At 39.1% G+C, this 24,330-nt stretch overlaps 1 protein-coding gene across 1 annotated transcript; it reads left to right on the top strand.

Annotated features, from left to right (window-relative positions):
- Positions 1 to 831: 831 nt before the first annotated feature.
- On the top strand, positions 832 to 23,730 carry ccdc88b (coiled-coil domain containing 88B). Its single transcript, XM_053506000.1, has 29 exons — positions 832 to 1,258; positions 2,394 to 2,527; positions 2,617 to 2,725; positions 4,771 to 4,840; positions 4,967 to 5,025; positions 5,134 to 5,217; positions 6,536 to 6,676; positions 7,330 to 7,472; positions 7,673 to 7,754; positions 7,935 to 8,093; positions 8,961 to 9,107; positions 9,299 to 9,473; positions 9,608 to 9,726; positions 10,604 to 10,702; positions 10,835 to 11,476; positions 12,152 to 12,331; positions 12,619 to 12,959; positions 14,553 to 14,679; positions 14,792 to 15,190; positions 15,575 to 15,736; positions 16,820 to 17,097; positions 18,246 to 18,389; positions 20,017 to 20,203; positions 20,483 to 20,628; positions 20,802 to 20,906; positions 21,483 to 21,634; positions 21,984 to 22,274; positions 23,230 to 23,295; positions 23,430 to 23,730. Exons 1-29 carry the CDS (start codon positions 1,190 to 1,192, stop codon positions 23,462 to 23,464), a joined length of 4,845 nt encoding a protein of 1,614 aa, XP_053361975.1. The 5' UTR covers positions 832 to 1,189; the 3' UTR covers positions 23,465 to 23,730.
- The last annotated feature ends 600 nt before the right edge of the window (positions 23,731 to 24,330 follow it).

Raw genomic sequence — 24,330 nt, 5'->3', positions numbered from 1 at the left:
TTACCTCATTAATGCAACTTCAATTATATATTTTTTTATTTAACTCTTTTCCAATTACTATTTTTCTTGTTGCTTACGTTGTATAATCTGTGAACTGGCTGAAACAATTTACCTTTGGTTTTAATAAAGTACTAAAAATTTAGCAGCACCAAGGTATTTGCCTAAAGTTAAACGTGCGCCATAAATGAAATAAGAATGTTTTGTCAGATTAGAAACCACAGCGTACTGCGCATGCGTCTTAAATTTAACGGACAGAATTTAACGAAACTTTTGCAGTGCTCAAATATCTGTCTGAAGTTTAACCTGCAACATAAATGAAATTAAAATGTTGAGTGAAAGGATGGTATGAACATGTTATGTGCGATATTTAATAATCTACCTTAAAATAAGCTTCTAATAAGCTACTTTCTCAATGTAAAAAAAACATTGAGAAATATTAATTAGAAAATCTATACTGCATATTTGTACTGGGGTTAGTTAATATTTTCACGGTTGAAATAACAGCGCTGAAATGATATAAGTGAATTGCAGTCATTTAGAGACAAAACGTACTCTTTTTTTTTTTTATTAATTTCTCATCTGAGAAATTTCTTCAGCTGAGTTGAAATAGTACTTTTGAGTTAATATTGTACTTTAACAGGACACTTCATACTAGTTACCACAGGATGGCGCTGTCGAGTAAAGCTGGTGACGTCTCCGCACTCTGACGGCCGCTCTGTCTAACTGATTGAGCTGTCACGTTAGGCATTTAACAAAATTTCCATCATGAAAAAGTACCGATGTGTTTTGAGGGGTGTGGAACTTTCCTTCAGATAGATGCTTCCCCCCTCCCCAACAAACGCAAACACACTCGCACGCACACACACACACACACACACAGGGACTGTGGCGGTGTTCTACAGAAACACATTGCTCAGGAGGGGAACCGCTCTCGTGGTGTAACAGCACTTTCTTGATTCCGGGGTGGTTACACAATGTGTCACTAACATGACAGAAAAGCAGAAGGGCCGTGGCAGGGAGAAAAGTCTATGAGCTAACGGTTTGATGTCAAAGGGCAGAAAAGTAGTTGTTTATTTATTTTTTTCCCTTTGGTTGAGTGAAAGGTTAGAATTATGGCTATAGACATTTATATTTGAAATGATCCGTGAAGCAAATGAATTATTCTTGGAACTAACAGACACCTGGTGAGATGAACAAGATGGACGCGATCTTCACGGAAACTTTAGAAGAGTTTATGGGAAGTGCACTTGTTACATGGGTAAGTTGTGTTATATTTTAAATAAATGAATAAAAAAGTATTGAATGCACTTAAATGAAGCCTCAGTTACAATGATGTCTAAATTATTTTAAACTTGACTATAATTGCTCCAGATTTGTGAGATCAGACTTTTTTTTTTTTTTTTACATTTTAGTTCATAAAGTAGTTACAGTATAATAGTAAGCATTTCCACAGTTAAGTTTATGGTTTTATACATAGTTTATACACCGATCAGCCAGAACATTATGACCTCCTGCCTAATATTGAGTAGGTCCATCCCTTGTGCCACCATAACAGTGATGGATCACCTTTCCATCACAACCAGCACTAACCTACACTTGCGCTTCTATTGGATCAGACTACACAGGCCAGCCCTTGCTCCCCATGTGCATCGGTAAGCCTTGGTCACTCTCGATCTTGTCACCAGTTCACCAGTTTTTCTTTCATGCATCACTTTTCGTATCTCCTGACCACTGCAGACCAGGAACATCCCACAAGAGCTGCAGCGTTGGAGTTGCTCTGACTCCGCCACTCGAATCCTCATGCTTTCCCATTTTTTTTCTGCGTCCAAAACATCAACTTCAGGAAAAATAATGCTCCTCAATATATCCCACCCACTTCCAGCCACCATCATAATATGCTATTAAAAATGTAGCTACTGTAAAAAGGAGCAACTTCTAATAACTAGACAACCAGGTCACTCCAAAACTCCAGCTCTAGTGGGATATTTCCAAGCTGCAGTGATCAGGACATAACAAAAAGTTCAAGGAATTCAAGGAAGGAAAACTGGTGAACTGGCAACAAGGTCATGAATGGCCAAGGCTCATTGGTGCACATGGAAAGTGAAGGACAGCCTGTGTAGTCTGATCCAATCGAAGAGCTACTGTAGCTTAAATTGAGGTAAAGGTTAATGCCGGTTCCAATACAAAGGTGTCAGGACACATAAGTCATTACTCTTTGGTGGCAAAGGTGGACCTACTCAATATTAGAGTGGTGCTCATAATGTTTTGGCTAATCAGTGTATATAGTTTATATGCTTTCATAAGCTAAGCTTAACTAATCTATCATCTGTCACATGCTGTTATTTATGAATTTATGAATAATCATAAACCAGTCTGTTAATCTTTTCCCTAAGGTGCATCTCTTTGAAGACATGGTTGATGATGACGGCCAGGACTACATGGAAGTCAACTCCAACTCCCATAATGCACTAGGGCAGTACCTGCGCCTCACCAATGGAATCTACCTCAATGAAGTCATGAGAATCATGTAAGACACACTAACGTCACACTGATGCTGATAAAATGTAGCACCATGTCAATCATTAGCACTGACCTGCATCGTATTGGATTCCCCAGTGACCCTAACCCAAAGGTAGAGCAGCTCTATCACAACGTGGGCGACGACAAGATTCTCAGAGTTCAAAACTTCTCCATTCTCAATCGGCACCTCAGGTCATACTATCAGGTACGAGATTCAACAAAGGTTTCTATGTGAAACAAATTCACCTGTTTGTGCAGGACTTACGTTTAAAATCCTACCATGATCGTGATTCAGCTGTGTTGAGGTGTTTTGTATGAACGCAGGTTCAGGGTTATCATGTATAGTGAGCTCTGTAATATACCGTATGTTAATGTAATTATAAATGTCCCAGAAAGTCTCAGTAAGAAGTAGACTATCAAGACATACAGTACATTCCTTGACCTAACAGGTACATAGATATTATTTAAAGGACTTACAGTACATTAAAAATGATGTAGGCCTCATGTAGCCTTTACATATTAATATTATGGTAATTATACTACAACATAAACATACCAAATTTAACCATTATTTACCATCACGTATTTTGCTCCACTTACATATTTTATTTAAGTGGAAATTCTGCCCTTAATTTCAAATATGTTAATATATTTTACTTAATATACTGTAAATATAAATATACATTTAAGTACCTAGATATAGTTTTTTTCCAGTTGTTACATGAGCATTTGTGTACATTAATGTTTGATGAATTAGAATAAACAGCTTTTTTTTAAAGATGTCTTTAAGATGCAGTTTAACACAAAAATTCATGGTCATCTTTTTTTTTTGCAAGTGTTTTCACTTCTTGTTTTGGGTTTCCTAACATCAACAGCAACTGTAACATATCTCACAGTTATTTTAAAGGAAATCATGTTTTTTTTCGCTCATTCTCTCTTTCTCTTGCCTTATTTTAACTGCCTTCCTTCTCACATTTTTAAGAATTGCGCAGCATGTTTAATTTAAACGTGGCTGGTTAATCCTGCACAGGAAAATGTTTTAAAACTGCACGGGAAGCATAGCTTCCTCTAAATGAAATGTTTAACCATGTGGCCATATTAGTCATCATTCACTGTGCAGTTTATTATTATGGCAAATGCAAAGAGAAGAATTCCTTTGGAGTCTCTGAAAGCACTGCTGCTCTGTGCATTTTTAATCTGCTTATGTCTCAAACTTTTTCGAATGTTAGAAAGCACAGCTGTGATTCAATCCCGTGACGTATTACTGTCTGCATTGTTTTTCATTAAGCAAAGGTCAGAGTCTATTGGAAAAAATGACCTTGTTTTTTAAACAGCCCTATATGTTTCAGTTATCTTTTTAACACAGTATTAATATAGGCATGCTGTGAATGTTATTTAAGAGATGTCAGACATCACCAGGATTAAGAGTTCTATGAATTGTCTGTTCTGCAAAAAAAAAATACAGCAATTTTTTTTTAATATGGTTTGATTGTAGTAGTGGGGTTTCAGTTTGGGTGAGGCTGGGGTAAAGTGGTTGTGAGGCATGTGCAAAATCCACTAGCACACAGTATACAGTGGCATGTCTGTGCAACTTAAATCTGTAGTTGTCACACCCAGAGTTGTTGCAGAAAAATATATTATGGCAGTTGTTTGGGGAAGACTCTTTTCTATTCCAACATGACTGTGCCCTAAAGCACAAAGCAAGGACTATAAAGACATGGTTTGATAAGTTCAGTGTGGAACAACTTGACTAGCACATGGAGTCCTGACCTCAACTCCATCAAGCACCTTTGGGATGAACTAGAATGGAGATTGTGAGCCAGGTCTTCTCATCCAACATCAGTATCTGGCCTCATAAATGCTCTTCAGAATGAACAGGCACGAAAAATCTTGTGGACAGCTTTTCATGAAGAGCAGAGGCTGTTATAGCTGCAAAAGGTGCTGCATATTGAAATGTGTGTATTTTCACAGCATGTCATTGCAGGTTTGGCTAAATACTTTTGTCCATATAGTGTAAATAATAGATAATTTGTAGTGAATAGCTAGCAATCAAACTAAATTTATTAAACCAGTAGCAAAGGTGACTCTTTGTCATTCATTCATCTCCAATAATTGGGTCAGCTCTATCCCAGGATCACTAGATGGGATGCCAGGAGGCTACTTTTACATTACTTTCCGGATGCACTGTATATCTGTATGCCAAACATTACTTTGCCATGTCTGAGAAATCTCTTGTTCTAATGTCTTCAGGACAACCTTCAGCAGTTGGTTTTGATGCCTCTTCCCAATGTGGCAGTTTTGGGTCGAGATCCCCTCACAGGTAAGATAACACCTTTCAGTATTATGCAAATATAATATGGTGCAATAAGTTATTAGTAAGTAATAAACTGCACAAATGAATACAGTAATTTCTTCTACTGATTTATTTTCTGTTTATGGACAACAGAGGGTGCTCTGGAAGAACTAAGAAGGTTGTTGCTGCTTTTATTGGGATGCGCAGTACAGGTAACTTTTTTTTTGTGCCACTAACATCCACACTATCATAGAGACTAATCATTAGGTAAAACGAATGACCTGATATTGTGTTTGTGTCTTTGTGCTTGTTGGTGCCAGTGTGAAACGAAGCAAACGTTCATTCAGCAGATCCAGTCACTCAACATCGAGACTCAGGCAGAACTCGCTCTCTGTATACAGGAGGTCAGTGTTCCATAACAACAGATTTTATCATCCTAGAGCCCATATTTTTTGCATGCTTAGTAAGCGTTTATGCCACTATGTCATGTATGTCTTTCTCAACTTTTAAAAAAGGTTGTAGCCTGGAAAAAGATCACACTAGCTATGTGAATTTAGACCTTAAATTCTCAAAAAAAAAAACAAAACAGGTTGGAATTATCCATGGCCTCGCATAATTTTGTTTAAACCTCCAGTGTTTCCAGCTTGCACTTTGGATAATGCTTATACTCTGTGTACTAACATGATAATTTAAATATGATAAGGATCAACCTAAATACCATAACTTTGCAAAAGGATTGAACTACAGGTAATTAAAATAAAGGTAGTCACATAAAGGTAGTCACTTAACATACATGCCATATATATACTTGTGCGTATACTAAAAATAAGCACAGAAATTACATTATATCACAATAGATCAATTTGTTTACAAAAGACAAACAATGTGCATGCTGTGTGTAGGAAGCTGTTGCGTTCGCGCTGGTTCTGTCTGTTATATACAAAGATCTAAATCAAACCCTTAGGGTTTGATTTATATGTAGTTGTTTGATGCACAAACGGATGTTACACGGTGCATACCTGTGATTGTGAGCTGTCGTCTATTACAGAAGTGAAACTGAAACTGATGGAGAAGGAAGCTGATGATGCTGTAAACTGAAGTTTTTGTATTGTTTATAATGTTTCCTATGATCTTCAACAATCTCCTTAATCTTAATTGCTGCCATTTCTTTATGTTCGACTCTGCAAAATCACAATCAAAGCATGAGTTTGCTTTATTGTTTTATTAAAACATAGGCAACATATTATTGATCCTAAATTGATTACCATGAAGACAACTTTAGGTTAATTCATCTATTGTGACAAAACCGTGGGTGTTAGAGCTTTTTTGCAAAATGACACACAATTCTCACTGAAATAACCAAAGCAATTTAAAAGTAATCATGCTTTTTTCTAGTGATTCAAAGAAAGCATGCACAAAATATTATCTTTCAGTTTGCAATAATATTTTGCTTAATTTGAATATTATTATAATTTTTTACCACAAAAATACCTAAAGATATTCAATAATTTTTTATGTACAGAATACGCCTCCACACAAATGTATGTAAAACACAATCCATTTACTGGAATTATTTTGCAAATTTCCGAGAAAAACAACAACAACAACGCAATAAAAACCATTGTACAGAGATGCTTGTCTTTGGGAGCCGTATGTGTTTCACATACCTTATGGACTGTAGCTGAAGCAGTGATGTTAAATATTCAGTTTGATTTCCTGCAGGTGACCCAGGACCCGAGTGCAGTCCTGCCCCTGCAGTACGGAGAGATGTGTGCGCTAGACGGGCTGGAGTTACAGACGCTGCTCTGTTCCCTTGCTCGGCAGATCCAGAGCCTCCTATCTCAGAGAGACACACATCTAGAGGTGCGGGAGGACAAAAAAACACTCCCTTTTCATAGACACAGCTTAATCTTCAGTAGGAGTGATCATCTGAAACAGGCCAGGTGTAATCGCATACACAAAATTCTATGATGTAATTTAGGCCCAGACGACTTTCGCAAACATTCAAATGCATTTAAGATTTCAACATAGTCTAGGACGTCATCATTAAATAAGCTAAAGAGTAACTGCTTAAGCAAACATATGGTCATTTTTTATTAAACTATGGCTGAGGAAAAGGAAGCTTGGGATTCCCTGCTGGAACTGCTACCCCCATTTTTAACCCTATTTCCAGCTAGGTGGTTGAAGATTGATGGGTGTGATAATTATATACTACATACAGGGATATTCCTCTGACAGTTTAACTATCCCACTCAAAGAAAATAAGATTAGAAAATCAACAGTCACAGCCAATTAATGTTCAGCATTTTTCTGTTGTTTAAAAAAGAAAAATCCAGCTGTATTTCATGTGTGTGAATCCAGCTGTCATATACCTAAGAGCCCGCAGAGCAGCACTAACCACAACGCCACATGGGTTTGCAGAAGAGAGAAGCAAACCTTTCATATTATTAGAATAACAATAGGTCTACTCAGTTATGATTTCATTGCCCATCTTTGTCTCACTGTGTGATTTTCAGAGAATAGCAGAACTGAGTATGCAAAGTGAGTCAGTTTCATCCCCCACAGCGCCACCTACAGGACCCTGGCACGATGCCCCAGAGGGACTGTCAATCCAACTGGCGGACAGCAAAGCCAAACTACGCAGACTCAAACAGGAACTGTGAGTGCATCAGTGTGTATGCATATTTACAAGTTTAAGTTAAGGTCTATAAGTGCAAAAATAGGCTATATTTAGATTTTTTGCTTAATTGGTGTGTGAACGTGTTTATGAGCTACTATGATTGAGCTTAATGTCCCAGGCCAAAAAACAAAACAAAAAAAAATTAATGTTATGTAGTAACATCCTGGAATAATTCTCAGGGAGGATAAAGAAGATCAATTAATCGATTACAAGCGAGAAATACAAACTATGGAAGAGGAGCTTAAGAAACTGCAGTGTGAGGTGAGCTCTTTGCAGTAAGCAAAATATTTAAATAATAATTTTTTGACATTTTTCATGTACTGAGCACTGTACGCAACTGTTATATCACATATTGTATTATACCGTTGAGGAAAATTTACTTTATTAACTAGAGGATGTAGAACTTACATTCAATTTAATACGATTGTTTTCCGCTCTCAGAACCGAGCACAGCAGGGCGAGCTCCGTGTCAGTCGGAGTCTACGAGACGAAGTGGACTGTCTGCGTGAGCGTGCAAGCAGAGCAGAGCAGCTACAGATGGAGCTAAAGACCTGCACACACCGTCTACGCAGCATGGAACTCTACCGCACTCAGCTGAAGGTAAAAACATCGGCACCGACACAGCGGAACAAAACTCATAAAGGCTTCTTGTTATCCAAGGGACTATTAACAAATTTGAGGTGATAGCAGGTTGCGAAAAAATGTGATGACTTTTGGCAGCAGCTGTCCAACACAAAGCTTGCTGCACTTTTTATGAGTCATTCAGCATAAGCCATCTGCGTCCCCCGCCGGATTCGTACCACACATGCCAGAAAACATCAAAATATTCAGCACTTCCCAATCCGGCTCATGCATGAACACATTAACTGTGTGCTTATAGTCATTAATTTGATTGCCTATTCTGCTTTCTATGAAAGGTACTTATCAGTTATATGTGTCTGTTAATTTTATTTTCTACTGATTTCTCCTGCAAAAGCATAAATTATAACCCAAAAATGTTGCCTTTGGTTTTTCCTGAATTTCTTGGTTTTAAGAAAGAATTTCCGCAGTCAGAAGCAATATCTTTTTGAAAGTACGAGTAACATTACAGAGGTTAACGACTCATCCTGTCAGTGGCTTTAGTTTAACATTAGTTTGTTTTCATGATATTATTAACATCTGTCTGCTAGGTAACCAAGAGAATATCTCAATCAACCAAATTTTAAAAACTTTGTACTGACTGAAGTTATGGAGGTATTTAGGTTGATCCTTATCATATTCCGTTTCTTATGTTAATACAGAAAAACTTAGGCATAATCCAAATTGCACAGACACTGGAAGTGTCAAAATTATGCTCAGCCCATGGATAATGTAGTAACCTTTCAGAAAAGAGTAACCTTTTTTTTTGTTTGTTTGTTTTAGACCAAAATTTTTAAGGCCTACATTAAGGTAACTAGTGTGATCAAGCATCGTTATTGTCTCCTACAGGAGCAGCAGCAATACTGTGCTTCACTGCAGGAGAACAAGGCCCTCCTGGAGGAGCAACTGGACGACGCGCGAGCCCGATGTTCCGCCTTACGGGAACTGGAAAAAGACAATCTTTTGCTCAGACAGAAACTCATGGACATAGAGGCGGTATGATCAGTGCTGCTGATCTCTTTGGTCAGATGTTTACTGAATAGAAATATTAAATATAGTAACGAATAAGTAGCACCCATAATGAATAGTTTCATTAGGAAGGAGGAAGCTGTGTGTGTATGCGTGTGTGTGTATGAGTATGTGTATGTACCGTACATGTGCCTGTTTGTGTGTGTGTGTCTGCGTAGGAGCGGGATGTGGAGAGGCAGAGGGTCGATGAGCTGCTGGAGATGAATATGAGTCTGCAGATGACACCGTCTCACTCTGTTGATGTCACGCGGAGTGTGAATCATCCTCGCGTCCTCTACTCTGAGCTGGAATCTGATGAAGAGCTTCAGGAGCCGAAAACCCCTGAGGATCCTGGTGACTATATAGCACTCAACCACCCTGTCACTTTCGGATTTAATGCCATGTCTGCATGACGAATACTGTTTCCTCCTATTTAACAGCTCCTCCATAATCTCTTTTTTTCCCTTTTCTTTAATTCTACTTAAAAGTTGACCAGAAGCCACTGAGCGTAGAGGTGAACGAGGCGTCCTCCCTAAGGCTTCTGGGAGCTGAGAATGAAAATGCCGAACTGAGGAGACGACTGGAGCGCCTGCAAGCTGAGCAAGAGGTCAGGGGTCACGTGGCCGGCTTGTAATGCAACAATAGGAGTTTAAGATCTATATGATCTATATGATTCTTCGTTCTTAATTCCTAAAAGTAACCTCAGATTTGTGATAGAACTCTATAGTTACAGACACAATAATGAGATTAATGATGCATAAAAATAAAATCAGTACTCCATTCATGCATAATTCAGTGGGACAGGAATTTATTTCAATAGCCATTTTTTCTGTTTAAGACCTTAGCACTAGTTTGTCTGTTTGACTGACATTTAAATTACAAATATTTAATTACAGAGCATGTTGTAATTACGGGTTGTCCGCAGTCATTTGCTTCCAGATGACAATGTCACGGTTAAACACTCCAGTCATGAACACCAAAGAACTCTTATATGTGATGTGGAGCATTTGCTAAGCACTGTTTAAAATACGTGTAATGGGAGGAGCTATCAGATTAAGCTTTATTTTAATAACATTTTTTTTTAAACCGTACACTGGTTATGACTTTGATAAGGGTATCAAATACAAGATTCACACCCACTGAGTGTGCTGAGGAAAGTCTGGCAGGGTTAATGCACACATGTGTGAGCCTTCAGTGTAAAGGATAATGAACTAAGGCTCGTAAAAAATAATTGCCAATTTGTTCTGAGCTGGGAAATGCAATTATTTTTTCATGGACAGTTACTGACAATAACTTTTTTTTTCTTCTTTTTAATAGCACATAAGTTTGCTGAACAACTAAAGGCAGTTGATGATCGTTAATAGTTGATAGATAGAAACAGTGGCAAAATACATAATTGGCTTTGATTGCAATCTGACCATTAACCCTCACTCGGTTTCCCCACTCTGTTGGTAATAATGAGATGCAGAACTTGTTTTTCTTAGGCTCTGCAGGCAAACTGTCCTGAGGTGACAGAGGCTCTTCAGAGACAGACAGACAGATTCAAACAACTGGAAGAAGAACACCAGAATACCCTTAGAGAGGTAAGACAATTCAAATGCACACATGCAAAAAAAAAAAAAAAAAAAGCAACAACAAATAAACACTGCTTACACAACAGAGATGCTTTGAGTCGGTTTGATCTTCTACTTTTGGGCTTTTCTCCCAAATGTCAGTTTCAGAACCTGAAGAATGAAAATACCAGCCTGAAGAAAACCCTTGAAGAACTGGAGAAACTTCGACTCCAAGAAAAGCAGAAGGAGAGGTCATCTGGAGAGGTGGACAAAGAGATCCCAAGGGGGGAGTGTGAAGGAAAAGATATAGGAAAAGAAGAAAAGAGAAATAAGGAGATTGTGAGAGCACAGAGGGAGGATGGAGAAGGAGAGGAAGTCCTCCTTGAAGATGGTAAAGAGGAGACTAAAAAAAATGATATGGAGACAAAAGAAAGAGGAGAAGCAGAAGGCGAGAAATGGACAGGGACAGGTAAAGATAAGCCTGAAAGCATGACACCAAAGGAGGAAAGCAAATCAGAGGATCAGATACCCAAACAAAAAGAAAAAACAGAAGAAGACACGAGAGAAATGGAGATGGAGTTGGATAAGCTCCGCAAGCAGATACACACTCTATCCACTCAGCTGCAGCAGGCGGTGGAGGAGGCGGATCAGCAGGCAAAACTGGTCCAAGAGCTGCACTCCAAACTCGGAGAGCAGACTAAGAAGACCCGGGAGACGGAGCAGAAAATGGCTCTTCTGGAAGTTGAAAGCCAGAGACTGAGGAAAGCAGCGGAAAGCCTCACAGAGGCCAGAAAACAGATAGAGGTATTATGAAGTTTACCACTGGTTATTTGAGAAACAAATATTATATATTTATATACAGTAAATGAATATATTTCTGAATAACTGTGCTGGGAAATAATATCCAAAAACTGATAATGAGATCATTTTCTTATTCATACTTATGTATAAATTCTGAAATCCAATATTGAAATCTATTTGATAACATTTTCTCAGTTTAACACAATGGTGGTCACATAAGTATTCATACTGTATAACCCGTATCAGTCACACACAATGAGAGACGTCATCCAGAGCAAAGCCATATATCGTCTTCAGTACTGGCACAATAAACATCTATATCGAGTGAAATGCTTAATGCAAAAGCCCAGCCGGAAACACATCCAGCCTGGATGTTCATTTTGAGTTATCAGTGATTCAGAATGCAGTTATTACAGAAACTTAAATTGGCTAGCGAGTGATACATGCAATGATGTGCATAATAGCCTTCTTGGTGGGAGAGGATGCATTTGTCTAGATAGTACAGAGTCGGATAAGGTGCTGCTGCATCATTCTCTTTAGATAGGGCTACATGACATGATCAACAGCAAGTACGGAGACAGTATTGTTGGTAATCTAAGGAAAAAAGACCAGCATTTCAGCCGAAAAGTCAATCCTAATCTTGGACTATATTGATATATACCTATATTTTTTCGCTAGATTTTGCAGTGTGAGTCCATGCACCAGGAGGAGGAGCTGATGCGTCTGCGCAGTCAGTCAGAGCTGCAGAAGATGGAGGCTGCAGTTATTCCTCAGCTAGAGGGAGAGAGAGCTGCATTGGAGAGGGAGAGAGAAACCCTCAAAGCTACGATAGATTCTCTTCGGGCCTCAGTGCGCAAAGTAAGGAGGCACACCAATAAAACTTTAATCAATGTCATTTTAATGCTGTAAAAACATTTTATTAGCCTAATTTATATCTAATTGTAAGTCGAAAAGGTCAAAAGTAGATGAGTAAAACTTTTTATTCACTTATTGAGGGCTCATTAAACATCCAGTGACAGCTTACACGGCGATAAGGTTTTTACTCTTAACAGAATGTTTTAATTGAAAAGTGTTTTTTATAACATGTACAGTGACTTAAATAGATTTTTGATAATTTGAGTTCTTTACTTTTTGACATTTTATAGGGTGATCAACTTGAGTTGACCAATCAAACTCTGAAGGCGGAGCTTGAACGGCTAGGCCGGAGCTTGGAGTCTGCCCGTCGACGGGAGGAGGAGCTGGAAGCTGAGCTGAAGGAGTCTGGCCTTGAGATTGAGTCTCTGAACAAGAGGCGGGATGAGGCCATGCTGGAGGTCACACGTCTAGAGCAAGAGAAGGAGGTGTGTCAGTCCGAGCTGGACAGTCAACGGCGTGAGCAGAGACAGAAAGAGCGTGAGATGGCCAGACTCCGACAGCAGCTAGAGAGCACCGCCTCAGCCCTGGAACATGGCAACCAGAGGGCCTGCAGCCTGGAGCTCCAGCACAGGTTCAGACCCTGATTACTATACCACAGTGATAATAACTCGGGTATCAAAATGTTGAGATACTCTAGAACAGGGGTCCCCACAGATATGCATGTTAAGACCCATTTAATGGTAAAATAAACTGAGTGGACCTCAGTACAGCATGTGTCTCTGAATTGACTGACAAATTAGGCATGTGTTATGAATGCTCCGATATTAACTCACATCCTGGAAGTGCACCGCACCACCCCCCCCCCACGTTCCTCACATCCCTAATAAATATACAGTACTTAACTGATGTTCTGATGTTAACTACACTGTTTGCCCGAAAAAATGGTCTCACATTGTTATATTGTAACGACCAAGTAAAGTAACCCCAGATCATAACACTGTTTGGACAGTTGCTTCATGTGCTTCCCTTCTTACCTTGATGCACCTTTTCTTGAGGTGATTCTCCCCCCAAATTTCCTCCCAATCTAGTCATATTTAATTCCCACCCATCACTAAAAGACTCCCACATTAAGGCTGCAAGGGAGAGCCGAAGACTATTGTGTTTCCTCCAAACCTTTGGCTGCGTAACACACTCAGAAGACAGTGCTATCAGTGGTCCTTCCACTTGCGTGAGCTCACAGACACTATCGTTGATGTGAGAACACTAAGTGCCTCCTATCCCACCCCATCCTGCTGAGAGCTCTCTCCTAGAGGCCTCTCTAGGCCCCCTGGTTGTAGGAGACTACAGCATCACCCAGGAATCAAACTAGCAATCTTCGGATGATAGGGCAAGCACTTTACCACTGCGCCACTTCTGTACCCTAAGTGTTTTTTTTTTTCTGATGAGTCTCACTAATTCAAGTGGCTTTCTTATGGCCACACAGCTGTTTAGTCCCAATCCTGTGAGTGTTTCTCACATTGTGTGCATACGGAAATGCTTTTAGTTTCAGAATTAAACATAGCTATGGATAGATTTTTACTATTAATTAATTTTTACCATGCAAGTGTTTAAGTGATCTCCATTCATGTTTTTGTTTCCGACCCTATTTCTTCCACAAAGTTGACATTTCACCACTATCTTTCATGGTTTTGATAATGTGTTGAAGGGCTCTTAAACCAGTTCCTGTAGTTTTAAATTTCCTTAGCTGTGTTCTTTGCTTGATGCAGCCCAATAGTTGGACTTATCTGAAATGCAGGAGCATATAAAATGAGAGAGAAAAAGATGTAAAGAATAATACAAAGATTGAAGTTGCATATAGCAAAGTCAAATTAGGCAAAACGTAAGAAAATAATTTTAATGATTTTTTGCTCTAAACCAGACTTGTGTTTGTGTTTTTCCCCAAGCACATAACAGTTGCAATGTTATCCTGCATTGTTGAGATTCTTTATTTTAGGCTTATGTTGAGTGTCCCAGATGATCTCCATCCCAGCCATAACAGACTCCGCTTAAGGCATATGGATCGAATGGCTTGTTTTCAAACAGTTGCAGTTTGCCTCAAAAGGATTTAAATAGCTCTAAAATTTCAAACTACTGCAGTTAAGCAGGTTTATACATAAGGTAGTTAGGACAAGATTGTATTGTTGAAGCACAGACTAAAGTTTCTCATCACCCCATGTTTCTGTAGACGGGTATGCCAGGAACTTGCCCAGCTTAAAGAAACCTGCATCCAACTAGAGGAACTGCAGAAGGAGAACCAACAACTGAGTTTACTGAATGCTGAGAACAGCACACAGATCACCTCCCTAACACAGGTCTGATCAGTAATTTACTCATTTAAAATATTGAACTCACTTTTTATGCTGGAAGCATGTGTTGCTCAGTATTAATTTTTTAAAAATCTTTTATATTTCTCCTTTATTTTAGGAGTTGACCAGTGAGAGGGTTCAGTCCCAGAAGCTGACCACTCAGGTTGCTGAGTTAAATCAGTCTCTTGAAGAGACGGAAGGCAAGCTTAAAATTGCCACTTCACAACTTGAGCAGCTACAAGCTGAGCATGCCAGAGTAGTAGCAGAGGTCACAGCATCTCTCTGCAATGCAAGCGCTGGAGAGACAGAAGACTCTAAATCAAACAGACAAAGTACAATGCAGAGAGAAAGTCCAGAGGAGGCAGATATCAATTCTGAGGATCAGATAACAGACAGTCAGATCTCGGAACAGGATTCCATTGTCTCTTCCTTCGAGGACACAAAAACACAGAGTTTTGAAATCGACAATGAGAGCCAACAGCTTCTTAGTGAAAAACTGGTCAATTCGGAAAAGGAGGTTTGTATATGGTTGTACCAGAGAATGCTTTTATGTGCACAGTTAGAAAAAAAAAATAAATATATATATATATTTTTATTTCAGCAGTTCCTGGATTATTTAAGTGGTCTACAAACAGCAAAGTTCAATGTATTATTTATTTTTTTCTTTTTAGATATAATTTCAAAGTCATTGGTTTACTAACTGACTTGTGTATATTTTCAATTATGTCATTATATATATATATATATATATATATATATATTTAAGAAACCTGCTGCTTCAGTGCTTGCAATTTTTATATTTATGCAGTTTTGTCATAACTACCTAACTATATAGTCCATCCTAACAACATATTATCACATTGTGACTTTCCTGCTAATGTGCCTAACCCCCATATCCCAGAATGCAGTGCTGCAGCGGGAACGAGAGGTATTGCTGTCACAACTGGCACAGTCACAGGCAGCCTGCGCTCAATTGCGAGAACAGCTGGATGGATTTCAGCGTCACTTCATCAGCCTGCAGGAGAGCTGCTCTAAACTGCAGGACCTCAACACCAAACTACAGGTGCTTATGGGTTTGTGTAATTAATAGCTTTTCAAAAAAAATTTCCTGGGCTGTCAAGCATCCGTACTCTGGCAGTTATCAGTGTGGTGGCTTCATGTCCTGATCATGCACCCAGTGTGCCCTCATTAAATCCTTATCATGTCCCCAATGCATCCCCATTACTTTCCCATTACATTTTTTATCATATCCCCATCATACCCGTATCACATTGCCATCATGTCCCTATCATTTACACCAACATCTCCTTTACATGAATCTAATAAGAATTAAAAAGTGTGATGCCAGTTGTTGGAGATTTCTTGCCTTATCTGTTTTAATAGTAAACAATATGGTAATGACACTCAATATACTTAAACCTGTTCCTTTACGGTTCTGCTTTCCTGTTTTGTGTCATTTTAAATGAACTTCAATGTAACTGAACTTCAATGCATTACATCCCAATCATCTCCATTCATCAATCATCACCTTCATATCACATGCCTGATTAGCAAAAAATGTCACACAATTAATTTTATGGTGATATAAAATAATAAATAAATAAAAAATCAGAAATACAGTGCTTGTAGACAGTAGTTTCATCCTTGATATAGATTCATAATTGAATCACTTACATTCACTGAGGGACATCATCGTGGTTTTGTGGTTAGCATTGTCGCCTCGCACCTCCAGGGTTGGGGGTTTGAAGATCAACCCTGGGCCTGTGTGCGTGCACTTTGCATGTTCTTAACTGATGTTAACTTAATAAGTTAATATAGATTTCCTACCATATTCCAAGGACATGCAGTGTGGGTATATTGACATTTCCAAATTGTCCGTAGTAGACATTCTATCCAGGGTGTAACATGCTTTGTGCCCTGGGATTGGCTCCAGGGCCCCTATGGTATTACACTAGCTAAGCAGTATGGATAACTGATGGCTGGATGGATGGATGTGGAAGGGATGTGGAAGTGTTTGGTATTCCAAAGTGTGATGAATAGAAAAAACTACCAAAGCAATTAGAATCAGAACTAATATTCCAACACTGCTTTGGTACAAACTATTTAAGTAACATTCGCTTGCTCTCTGTTCATCTTTCTAACGTAGGTGGAGCAGGCTTCTCTAAGTTCCCAGAATGCTTCGGTATTGGCACGGTGCAGAGAGGTCGAGGTGCGCTGCGCTACTCTGGAGGCCGAGTCTAAGGTGTGGCAGAAGGAGAAAGAAGAGTCAGCAGTACGTTGTGAATCGTTAAGACGGGACCATGAGAGGCTGACAGCTTTACAGCAGAGGCAGGAGGCAGAGCTGGAAGAGCTACTCGCCAAGCACAGTCAGCTAAAAAGCAGCAGTCGAGGTGTAGAGGCTCAGTACAGAGAACTGGAGGCCAGGTAAGGTTCATTACGCCAAGGAGAAATGTTCTGGGAATCGTACCTAAAGACCCTTAAGATCAAAAAGGCTTCTGATCAATGATATGAATCTTTGGAGAGTAGATGGCTAATTCTGCATTTTAAACTAAGGTCATTTTCTTTCCAACTAAACAACATAAACTCTAATCATAGTTATTTACGAAGCACAACAAGATACAAAGAAATAAAAATAGACTTAAAACAGAAGTCATTTTATTGCAATAAATCAGATGAATCATACACTGTTTGGCCAAATGTTTGTTGAATATCACATTCCAGATTTATTTCCCTCGTTGCTGCCATAACAGCCTACATAAAAGCCTCGTTTAGAGAAGGCTTTTCACTTGCATTCCAGTTCATTCCAAAAGAGTTCAAAAAAGTTGAGATCACTCCAACCTCGGCAAACCATTGTCTTCATGGAGTTCAGGAACATCTTGGAATGTCTTTGTAGGAGATGTTCGAGCCTCTTAATTCCATTGAATTAAGAGTGAAACTGTAATGCCATAGCATACATACAGCTTCCTGTGAGTTCTCGTTCCACTGTGTGTGTAGAGGTGCTCTCACTTTTACTTTTAAACAAAACTTTGATTTACACTGTCAATTGTGTTTAAGTGATTTCTATTCATTGTTCTTTTCCAACCACTTTTTTTCATGAAGCTGATGGTTCGGCACTATCCTTTTGTGTGTTTGACTTATTCCAGTAATTCAAACCAAATTGCTGTTTGTTTGACAGTGGCCAATAATGTGAACCTTTTAAAATATTTACCTTTTTGGCCAGGCAGTGTGCTTTCTAATTGACTAAAAAGAAATTACACTTTGCATTACACTTCTGTTTAAAATCAGTTTTTAAGAAATGTGAAACCAGCAAACTGCTACTGAATTGACATATATACTAAGCATTCTTACAATAATGGCACTGGGTGGCCATGATCCTGTTATTCGTATATAATTCCTGATCAATATAAGTCAATTTATACACATACACGTCTGTATTTGTTCAATAACTATTGCAGTCTATCCACTGATGTCTGATGTGACTCAGAAGTTCTAATATGTCCTAAATGAATTTGCTTTCATAACATAATACGCTTCCCGATTTCGTTTGCTTTCTTTGCACCATTTATCTTTAGACATAAAGAGCTGATGGAGAGCAAAGCTAAATTGGAGGAGGCTGAGAAAGAGGTACAAGCAGAGAGAGAGAGAATGGAGAGGGGTGTACAGGAGCAGGCCGACAGAGAGAAGGAGTTGGAAAGGCTCAAAATGGAGAACGAGAGGCAAGTCTGAAATTCACTTGTTCCATTACCAGAAGGAGATAAAGACAGGAAGTGATGAAGGAACCCACAGAGAAAAACCTAAACCCAGATGAGTGAGTCAGAGAGATGCCATGTTTGATCTGAGTCATGGCCTAGTTTCTATATTTGTAGGTTTGTGCTGCTTGGCAACTTAAAACACCAATAACAAACAGACAGATTTATTTGCACTGCCATTATGTGACACACCGGCAATGCGGTATATGTTAACGTTCTTAACAATTAGTTGACATTACCAATTCATTAATAAACCATAAGTAATGTTAAAAGCTGATGGATTTCGGTATTGTGCACTATTTTAAATAACCCCATTACTGACTGCTACCCGTTTAACTATGACAGATTGCTCCGAAAGTTTGATAAATTTCTTCTGCCATGCTGGCGCCATGGTCTAACTGTTTTCTGCATATATTTTATTGGAACACAGCACAACTAAGTGTAAGCTGTTTGCAGGGCTCCATGTGTCTTTGAACCTGATTATCGTGGCTTCTTTCTGTTATGCTACATGCGACTCTATATTCGAATAATTTTCTTTGCAGCCACAAGCAGCTCTAACTCAGCTTGACGTAAATGTATTTTTCCCCCACGACTGAATTCTTTTCTGGAGTCCTGTTTAAGTGAAGTCTACCAGTAAAGTTTACTTTTATAGGTTCACTATTGCATTTATGCATCTCTTGCATAAACTAGAGTAATGTATACAGTGGTAAATTGGGTCAAATATACTGTACATACAGTGCTATGAAAAAGTATTTGCCCCTTCCTGATTTTTTTTAATATATATTTGTCACATGTAAATGATCCAAATCATCAAACAAATTTTAATAATACACAAAGAATGCAACATGACGTTTTTTTTTTTTTATATATAATGATTTCATTTAATAAAATTAGTGAAAAATGTCTGTCCAAACCTACCTGGTCTTATGTGAAAAAGTATTCGCTCTATAAACCTAATAAATATTTGTGCCAACCTTGACGGCAACAACTGCAATCATTTGTTTTCAGAATTTTTTAAAATTCAGCCACATTGAAGAGTGTTTGAGCACGAATAGCCTGTTTAAGGTCATACCACAGCATCTCAGTCAGATTTAAGACAGGAAGGGGCAAATACTTTTTCACAGCACTATACAAGCTTTCTATAGCTTGAATGAGCATTCATAAAAATTATGTTTTACAGTACTGTGTATATATTTTTATGCCCTGATTAAAGAATGCTTTTTCTTTTATTATCAACAATAATATCCAACACACACTAGGTGTAACACAGTAATTAATACCTGTATTAATACATTTTGGGGTTTTGAGATTTTTATTTAATTGAGTGGAGATAAGCATATTTGACGCAGAGATTAAAAATTATCATGTTTTTTTTTTTTTTTTTTTACTTCCATATGACCTTAGCTTTGGTTAATGGAGTTAATTGATTATTAAGTGATATTTATTAATTAGTTAGTTGTGTTAATGATTTATAGTACAATCTGCAAAAATAAAAATACATTAAGACTGAGTGATTACTCCATTAAGATAGCAGGTGGAGTGGACCGAGGCCTTCCTTTCCTGCCTGACTGATTTTAAAATGAATTACCTGCAGGTATGTGAACCAGCAGAAGGAGTGGGTCCAGGTGCAGTCGGAATTACTGGCGCAGGTTTCGGTCCTGCGTAGTGAAATAAGCGCTGCTCAGCTAGAGCGAACCAAACTGGAGGGAGAACTCAACATGCACAAAGAACAGAACCAACAGCTGGACCTCAACAATGTCCGCCTCAACAGCCAATACCAGGTCGAACAAAACAACACACATCACCGCTGCCAGATGAGTACAGATGGAGAACATCCCTGTACATTTAGCTGTCTTAACATTCAGCAAGAGTTATTTGTTTATGTGTTATTTTTAATTAATAGCAGTGACAGTTGTGAAGAAGAGCAGCGTTAAGAATGCCACAATGTTGTGACACATGGATTATAGCACGCACTATGTTAATAACACCAAAACATTATGAACATTTTGGTAACCATATTGTTTTTTGAAGGTGTTTGTATGTGTGTCTTTTGCTTTTAGCTTCTTACTCAGCTGAAAGGGAACATGGAGGAGGAGAACAGGCATCTGGTAGAGCAGAACCAGAGTCTAGCCAAAGAGAACCGAGCTCTCCTGGAGCGCAGCCTCGAGAGCCGAGACCAGCACCACAACCAGCAGAGAGAGTATCTGTGCGTATCTAATACTTGCCTTTTCCGTCAAATTATTAATTATCTTCCTACCGCACTTCATTTGTTCCCTTACACAACATACGCCCTCAGCATATCTCTCCCAAAGTCCATTGATTACTTCTCTAATGACTACGTAACTTATTTCCTTCTTCCTCTTCCTTATCGTCTTACAGCGATAAACTGAACGAGCTACGCAGAGAGAAGCAGAAATTGGTGGAGAAGATAATGGATCAATATCGGGTTCTGGAGCCTGGCATGTCTGGACCTAAACAGCCCAAGTCAGTTAGATTCAAATACGATTTTAGAAATTAAATGTCCGCAATTTTCCTCCTGCCGCAGATCAGCCAAGACATGTTTTATGTCTAAAGTATGTTTTTTTGTTTTTTTTTTGTATTGTACTCAAGCAAGTCAAAATGTAATAAGATCTATCCTTCCGCAATTTTCTTCTATAAATATTTCCCTCGAATTGCACTCCCTGGGTAATGTTATAAACTTTTATTGATGTGCTTTGGAACAGTTTAACATTTAGCTTGTTTTTTTGTAGTTTATCATTCGGACACATATTCACAGAACAGATAAGATTGATGTCTGTTTCTTGCAAAAGTATAGTAGAAAATGTCAGACACCAAACTAAAACTACACTTGTTTTTTTTTTTTTTCTTCTGATTGACTTTTTGTTTTACCATTGCATCTACTAGATATGCATCCTCAGGGTATTTTATGTAAACTTCCATTTCTTGGCAACTTGTTTGTGACTTTGTTCTTTGTCTCTACTTGGTATCTAACTCATTGCTGTTCTGCCTTCTGGCTACAAGTGTTTTTCATGCCCATACACCTATTTCTTGACTCCGCAGGAAGTCTAATTGGATCGCGGACCGTATGAAAAAGCTGATAAAGCCTAAAGGAGGCAGGGAAGGTCGAGCTCAGTTTATCACCATAGGAAGCATGGATGTACAGGAAGAGACGGGAGACACTGCACTGCCTTCCACCCTAACATCAGCTCACAGTGAGAGACAGCAGAGTTAATGCAACTCAGACCACACACACACACAGCAAACACACAGCTACGGACTCTGTAAAACCCTGACCTACAAAGCCCATTACAATAAGAGGCTTGCTCTCTAAAGCAGTCTTGCTATAATTCTCACTCTTGGACCTCTACCAGGGGTGTTCGCTTAAGCCCACCTTAGAGAGCAGTAATTCTTTATAGTGCTGTGGAAGTCTGTTCTGAATGTCCTCACAGGATAAGCAAATATCTCACAAGTGACCACTATAATAATTTAACAGTGTGGCTGTTAACAATATTTATAAGCAGTGCTATAATAATATGATCTGAAATGAACGCATCTGTACAGGTCACGAGCGAGACCCTAGCAGTGCCCCGGGATCTCCGTCGGCCATGAGGAGAGCGTCCTCTCAGGGAGACACAGATGAGCCGTCCAAAGTGGTCCTTAGGACAGCACGCCGTAAACTGGGCTCCTCCAGACATGGCTGGGGTCTAGGCAGGGGTCGAGACGGAGTCGTGTCTCAATCCTTCAGTCCCGGAGACCGGCGCTCACGGCCAATCCAGCGCATAAACCCGCCATCCAGTGCCTTGTGGGAAAAAGATCTGGATGGGAGTCCAACGCCTAGCGAGGAGGGACGAGGTAAGAACGAGATGGGATGCCGAGGACAGAGAAAGATGAGGAAGGACAAAACATAAGTAAGAGAGAGGAACAAAGGAAATTGAGAGCAGTGAAGAGGATATTATTATTATTATTATTGTAATATATAGGTAATTAATTCATTAACTTTACACAAACTGATAAAAAATATCATATACCAATCAGCCATAACATTAAAACTAATTAATTTTTAGGGGGTTCCCCCCTTGTGAGTTTTTTTGGGTTCCCCTTGCTGGGGTGGCTCTGGCCTCTTGGGACATGACGCCACAAGACCTCTTGTTTCTGGCACCAGGAAATTAGTGTCAGATCCTTTAGGTGCTGTGGATTGGATTGGCTGATACATTCCATGAATGCTCGGTTGGATTGAGATCTGGGGAATATGGAAGCTGGATCAACAACCTTGAACTGTTCGCCTGCTTAAACCCCGTGCACAAGTTTCCTGGTGCCTTTTTAAGTATTGACTTTTTTTTTTTTTTTTTTACAGCAAATTGTGCTACATTGGCCTTTCTGTGGGATCGAAAAAGACAGGTTGGCCTTTAGTCCCCACAGACATAGATGAGCCTTGGGTGCTCATGATCCTGTCACCAGTTTGCTAATATATAATTGATAATCAATATTATTCAATTCACCTGGCGCTGGTGTTGGTGTTATGGCTTATCAATGGCTGATGTTACTGTATTGCACATTAAATGGTCAAATTCAAATGGGAATTGGGAAATTCCTTTCCCAATTTAGTCACTAGCAACTTCCGACAATCCCGCAAACACTCAAAAATCATCATTCGATTTGAGTTAATTTTTTCCATTTTCTATTTAAAACAAAAGCAGGAATGAAACATAAAAAAAAACATTCATATAGAAGAGCAGAGTAAATTAAACTCTGACATTTGTTGAACCTAGAAAGCCTTTTGAGTGATTATGAAATGTGTGTATTTAAGGTGAGAGCGAAGAGAACATCACTCCCGAGTACTCAGATGCTAGTCGTGTCTCTTCCGGAGCTGAAGGTCAGTACATTAGAGCGAGCCGCACTCTGCTGGTCATTAATGATTTATCTTTCATGCCCAGCCTTCAGAAACTCACCCAACCAAGACAAGTTCCTGTAAAGTAACCACTGCCCATTTCCCCTTCTCTGTCTCAGATTCCCATTCCAGTTTTGACAAGACCCAGGAGTAGGAACGGCAGCAAGATTCAAGCAACTGTTGGATGTGTTTGATGTTTTTTTTTTTCATGAATATACTGTTTTATGTATACTGTTTTATATTTTATAAACTTGTAATAGTGGAGAGGGATGTTTATCGATTTGCAACAGAATTGCATTTGCACTATTATTTAAAAGCAATATTTTGAATACAGCTACTTCTTTTTTTTTCTTTTTTTGTACACTGAATACACTGTTTTCTGAGTCATTTCAGAGCAGCAATAAAACATTATGACAGTTATACTCCCCTCCATCACCACTCGGTGGCAGCAATGATGCTCCGGAGCTGCTGAACATGCTGTCGCTGCCAGTAGAATAAATACGAGTGTGTCTCTCGCACAAAGTGATGCTAACAAGATATTTATGAGGGCAGATTAATTCGGCCTGCATCACACCACACCAGCTGACGCTGACATTTGGAAGGAGGGGTGGAGGTGGTGGTTGGTTGGTTGGGTTAAAGGATCTTAAAACATCATGGGTGCAAGCGAAGAGGTTTTTTAGACAATCCCTAGGGAGAACTGTAACTCAAAAGTGACAAATGGAGCGCTAATACAATTCATGAATTATGCAGTTGTCATGGCGACGTTCATCAAAATGCATCCGTGCAAGGAGCATTTTGTTTATGAAATGATGATATACCATGTCTGACTCTTCACTGACGATCAGGCAGTGTCGTTTCGCTGGCCGCGGTTCACACCGTGTCAGAGCTATTCTGCTTAAAAGTTTTAAGCGACTGATTTGTAGGCGTGCGTATAAATAAAAGTGCTAGGAAAAGGGCACGGGATCCTATTGAAAAGAAACTGCATTAGCGTTTCTGCTCGTTTGCCAGAAGGTAGAATCA

This window comes from Clarias gariepinus, chromosome 10, assembly GCF_024256425.1.
Source record: "Clarias gariepinus isolate MV-2021 ecotype Netherlands chromosome 10, CGAR_prim_01v2, whole genome shotgun sequence".
NCBI classification, from domain to species: Eukaryota; Metazoa; Chordata; class Actinopteri; order Siluriformes; family Clariidae; genus Clarias; species Clarias gariepinus.
The sequence above is the reverse complement of the archived record's forward strand: the minus strand, read 5'-3'. Positions and strand labels throughout refer to the sequence as shown.

Bases quoted from the DNA above. Each gene is read 5' to 3' on its own strand.
- ccdc88b (XM_053506000.1), top strand. From the start codon at position 1,190: ATGAACAAGATGGACGCGATCTTCACGGAAACTTTAGAAGAGTTTATG. The intron at 9,108-9,298 runs GTATGATCAGTG...GTGTCTGCGTAG, and splicing joins AACTCATGGACATAGAGGCG to GAGCGGGATGTGGAGAGGCA. The intron at 12,332-12,618 runs GTAAGGAGGCAC...GACATTTTATAG, and splicing joins TTCGGGCCTCAGTGCGCAAA to GGTGATCAACTTGAGTTGAC.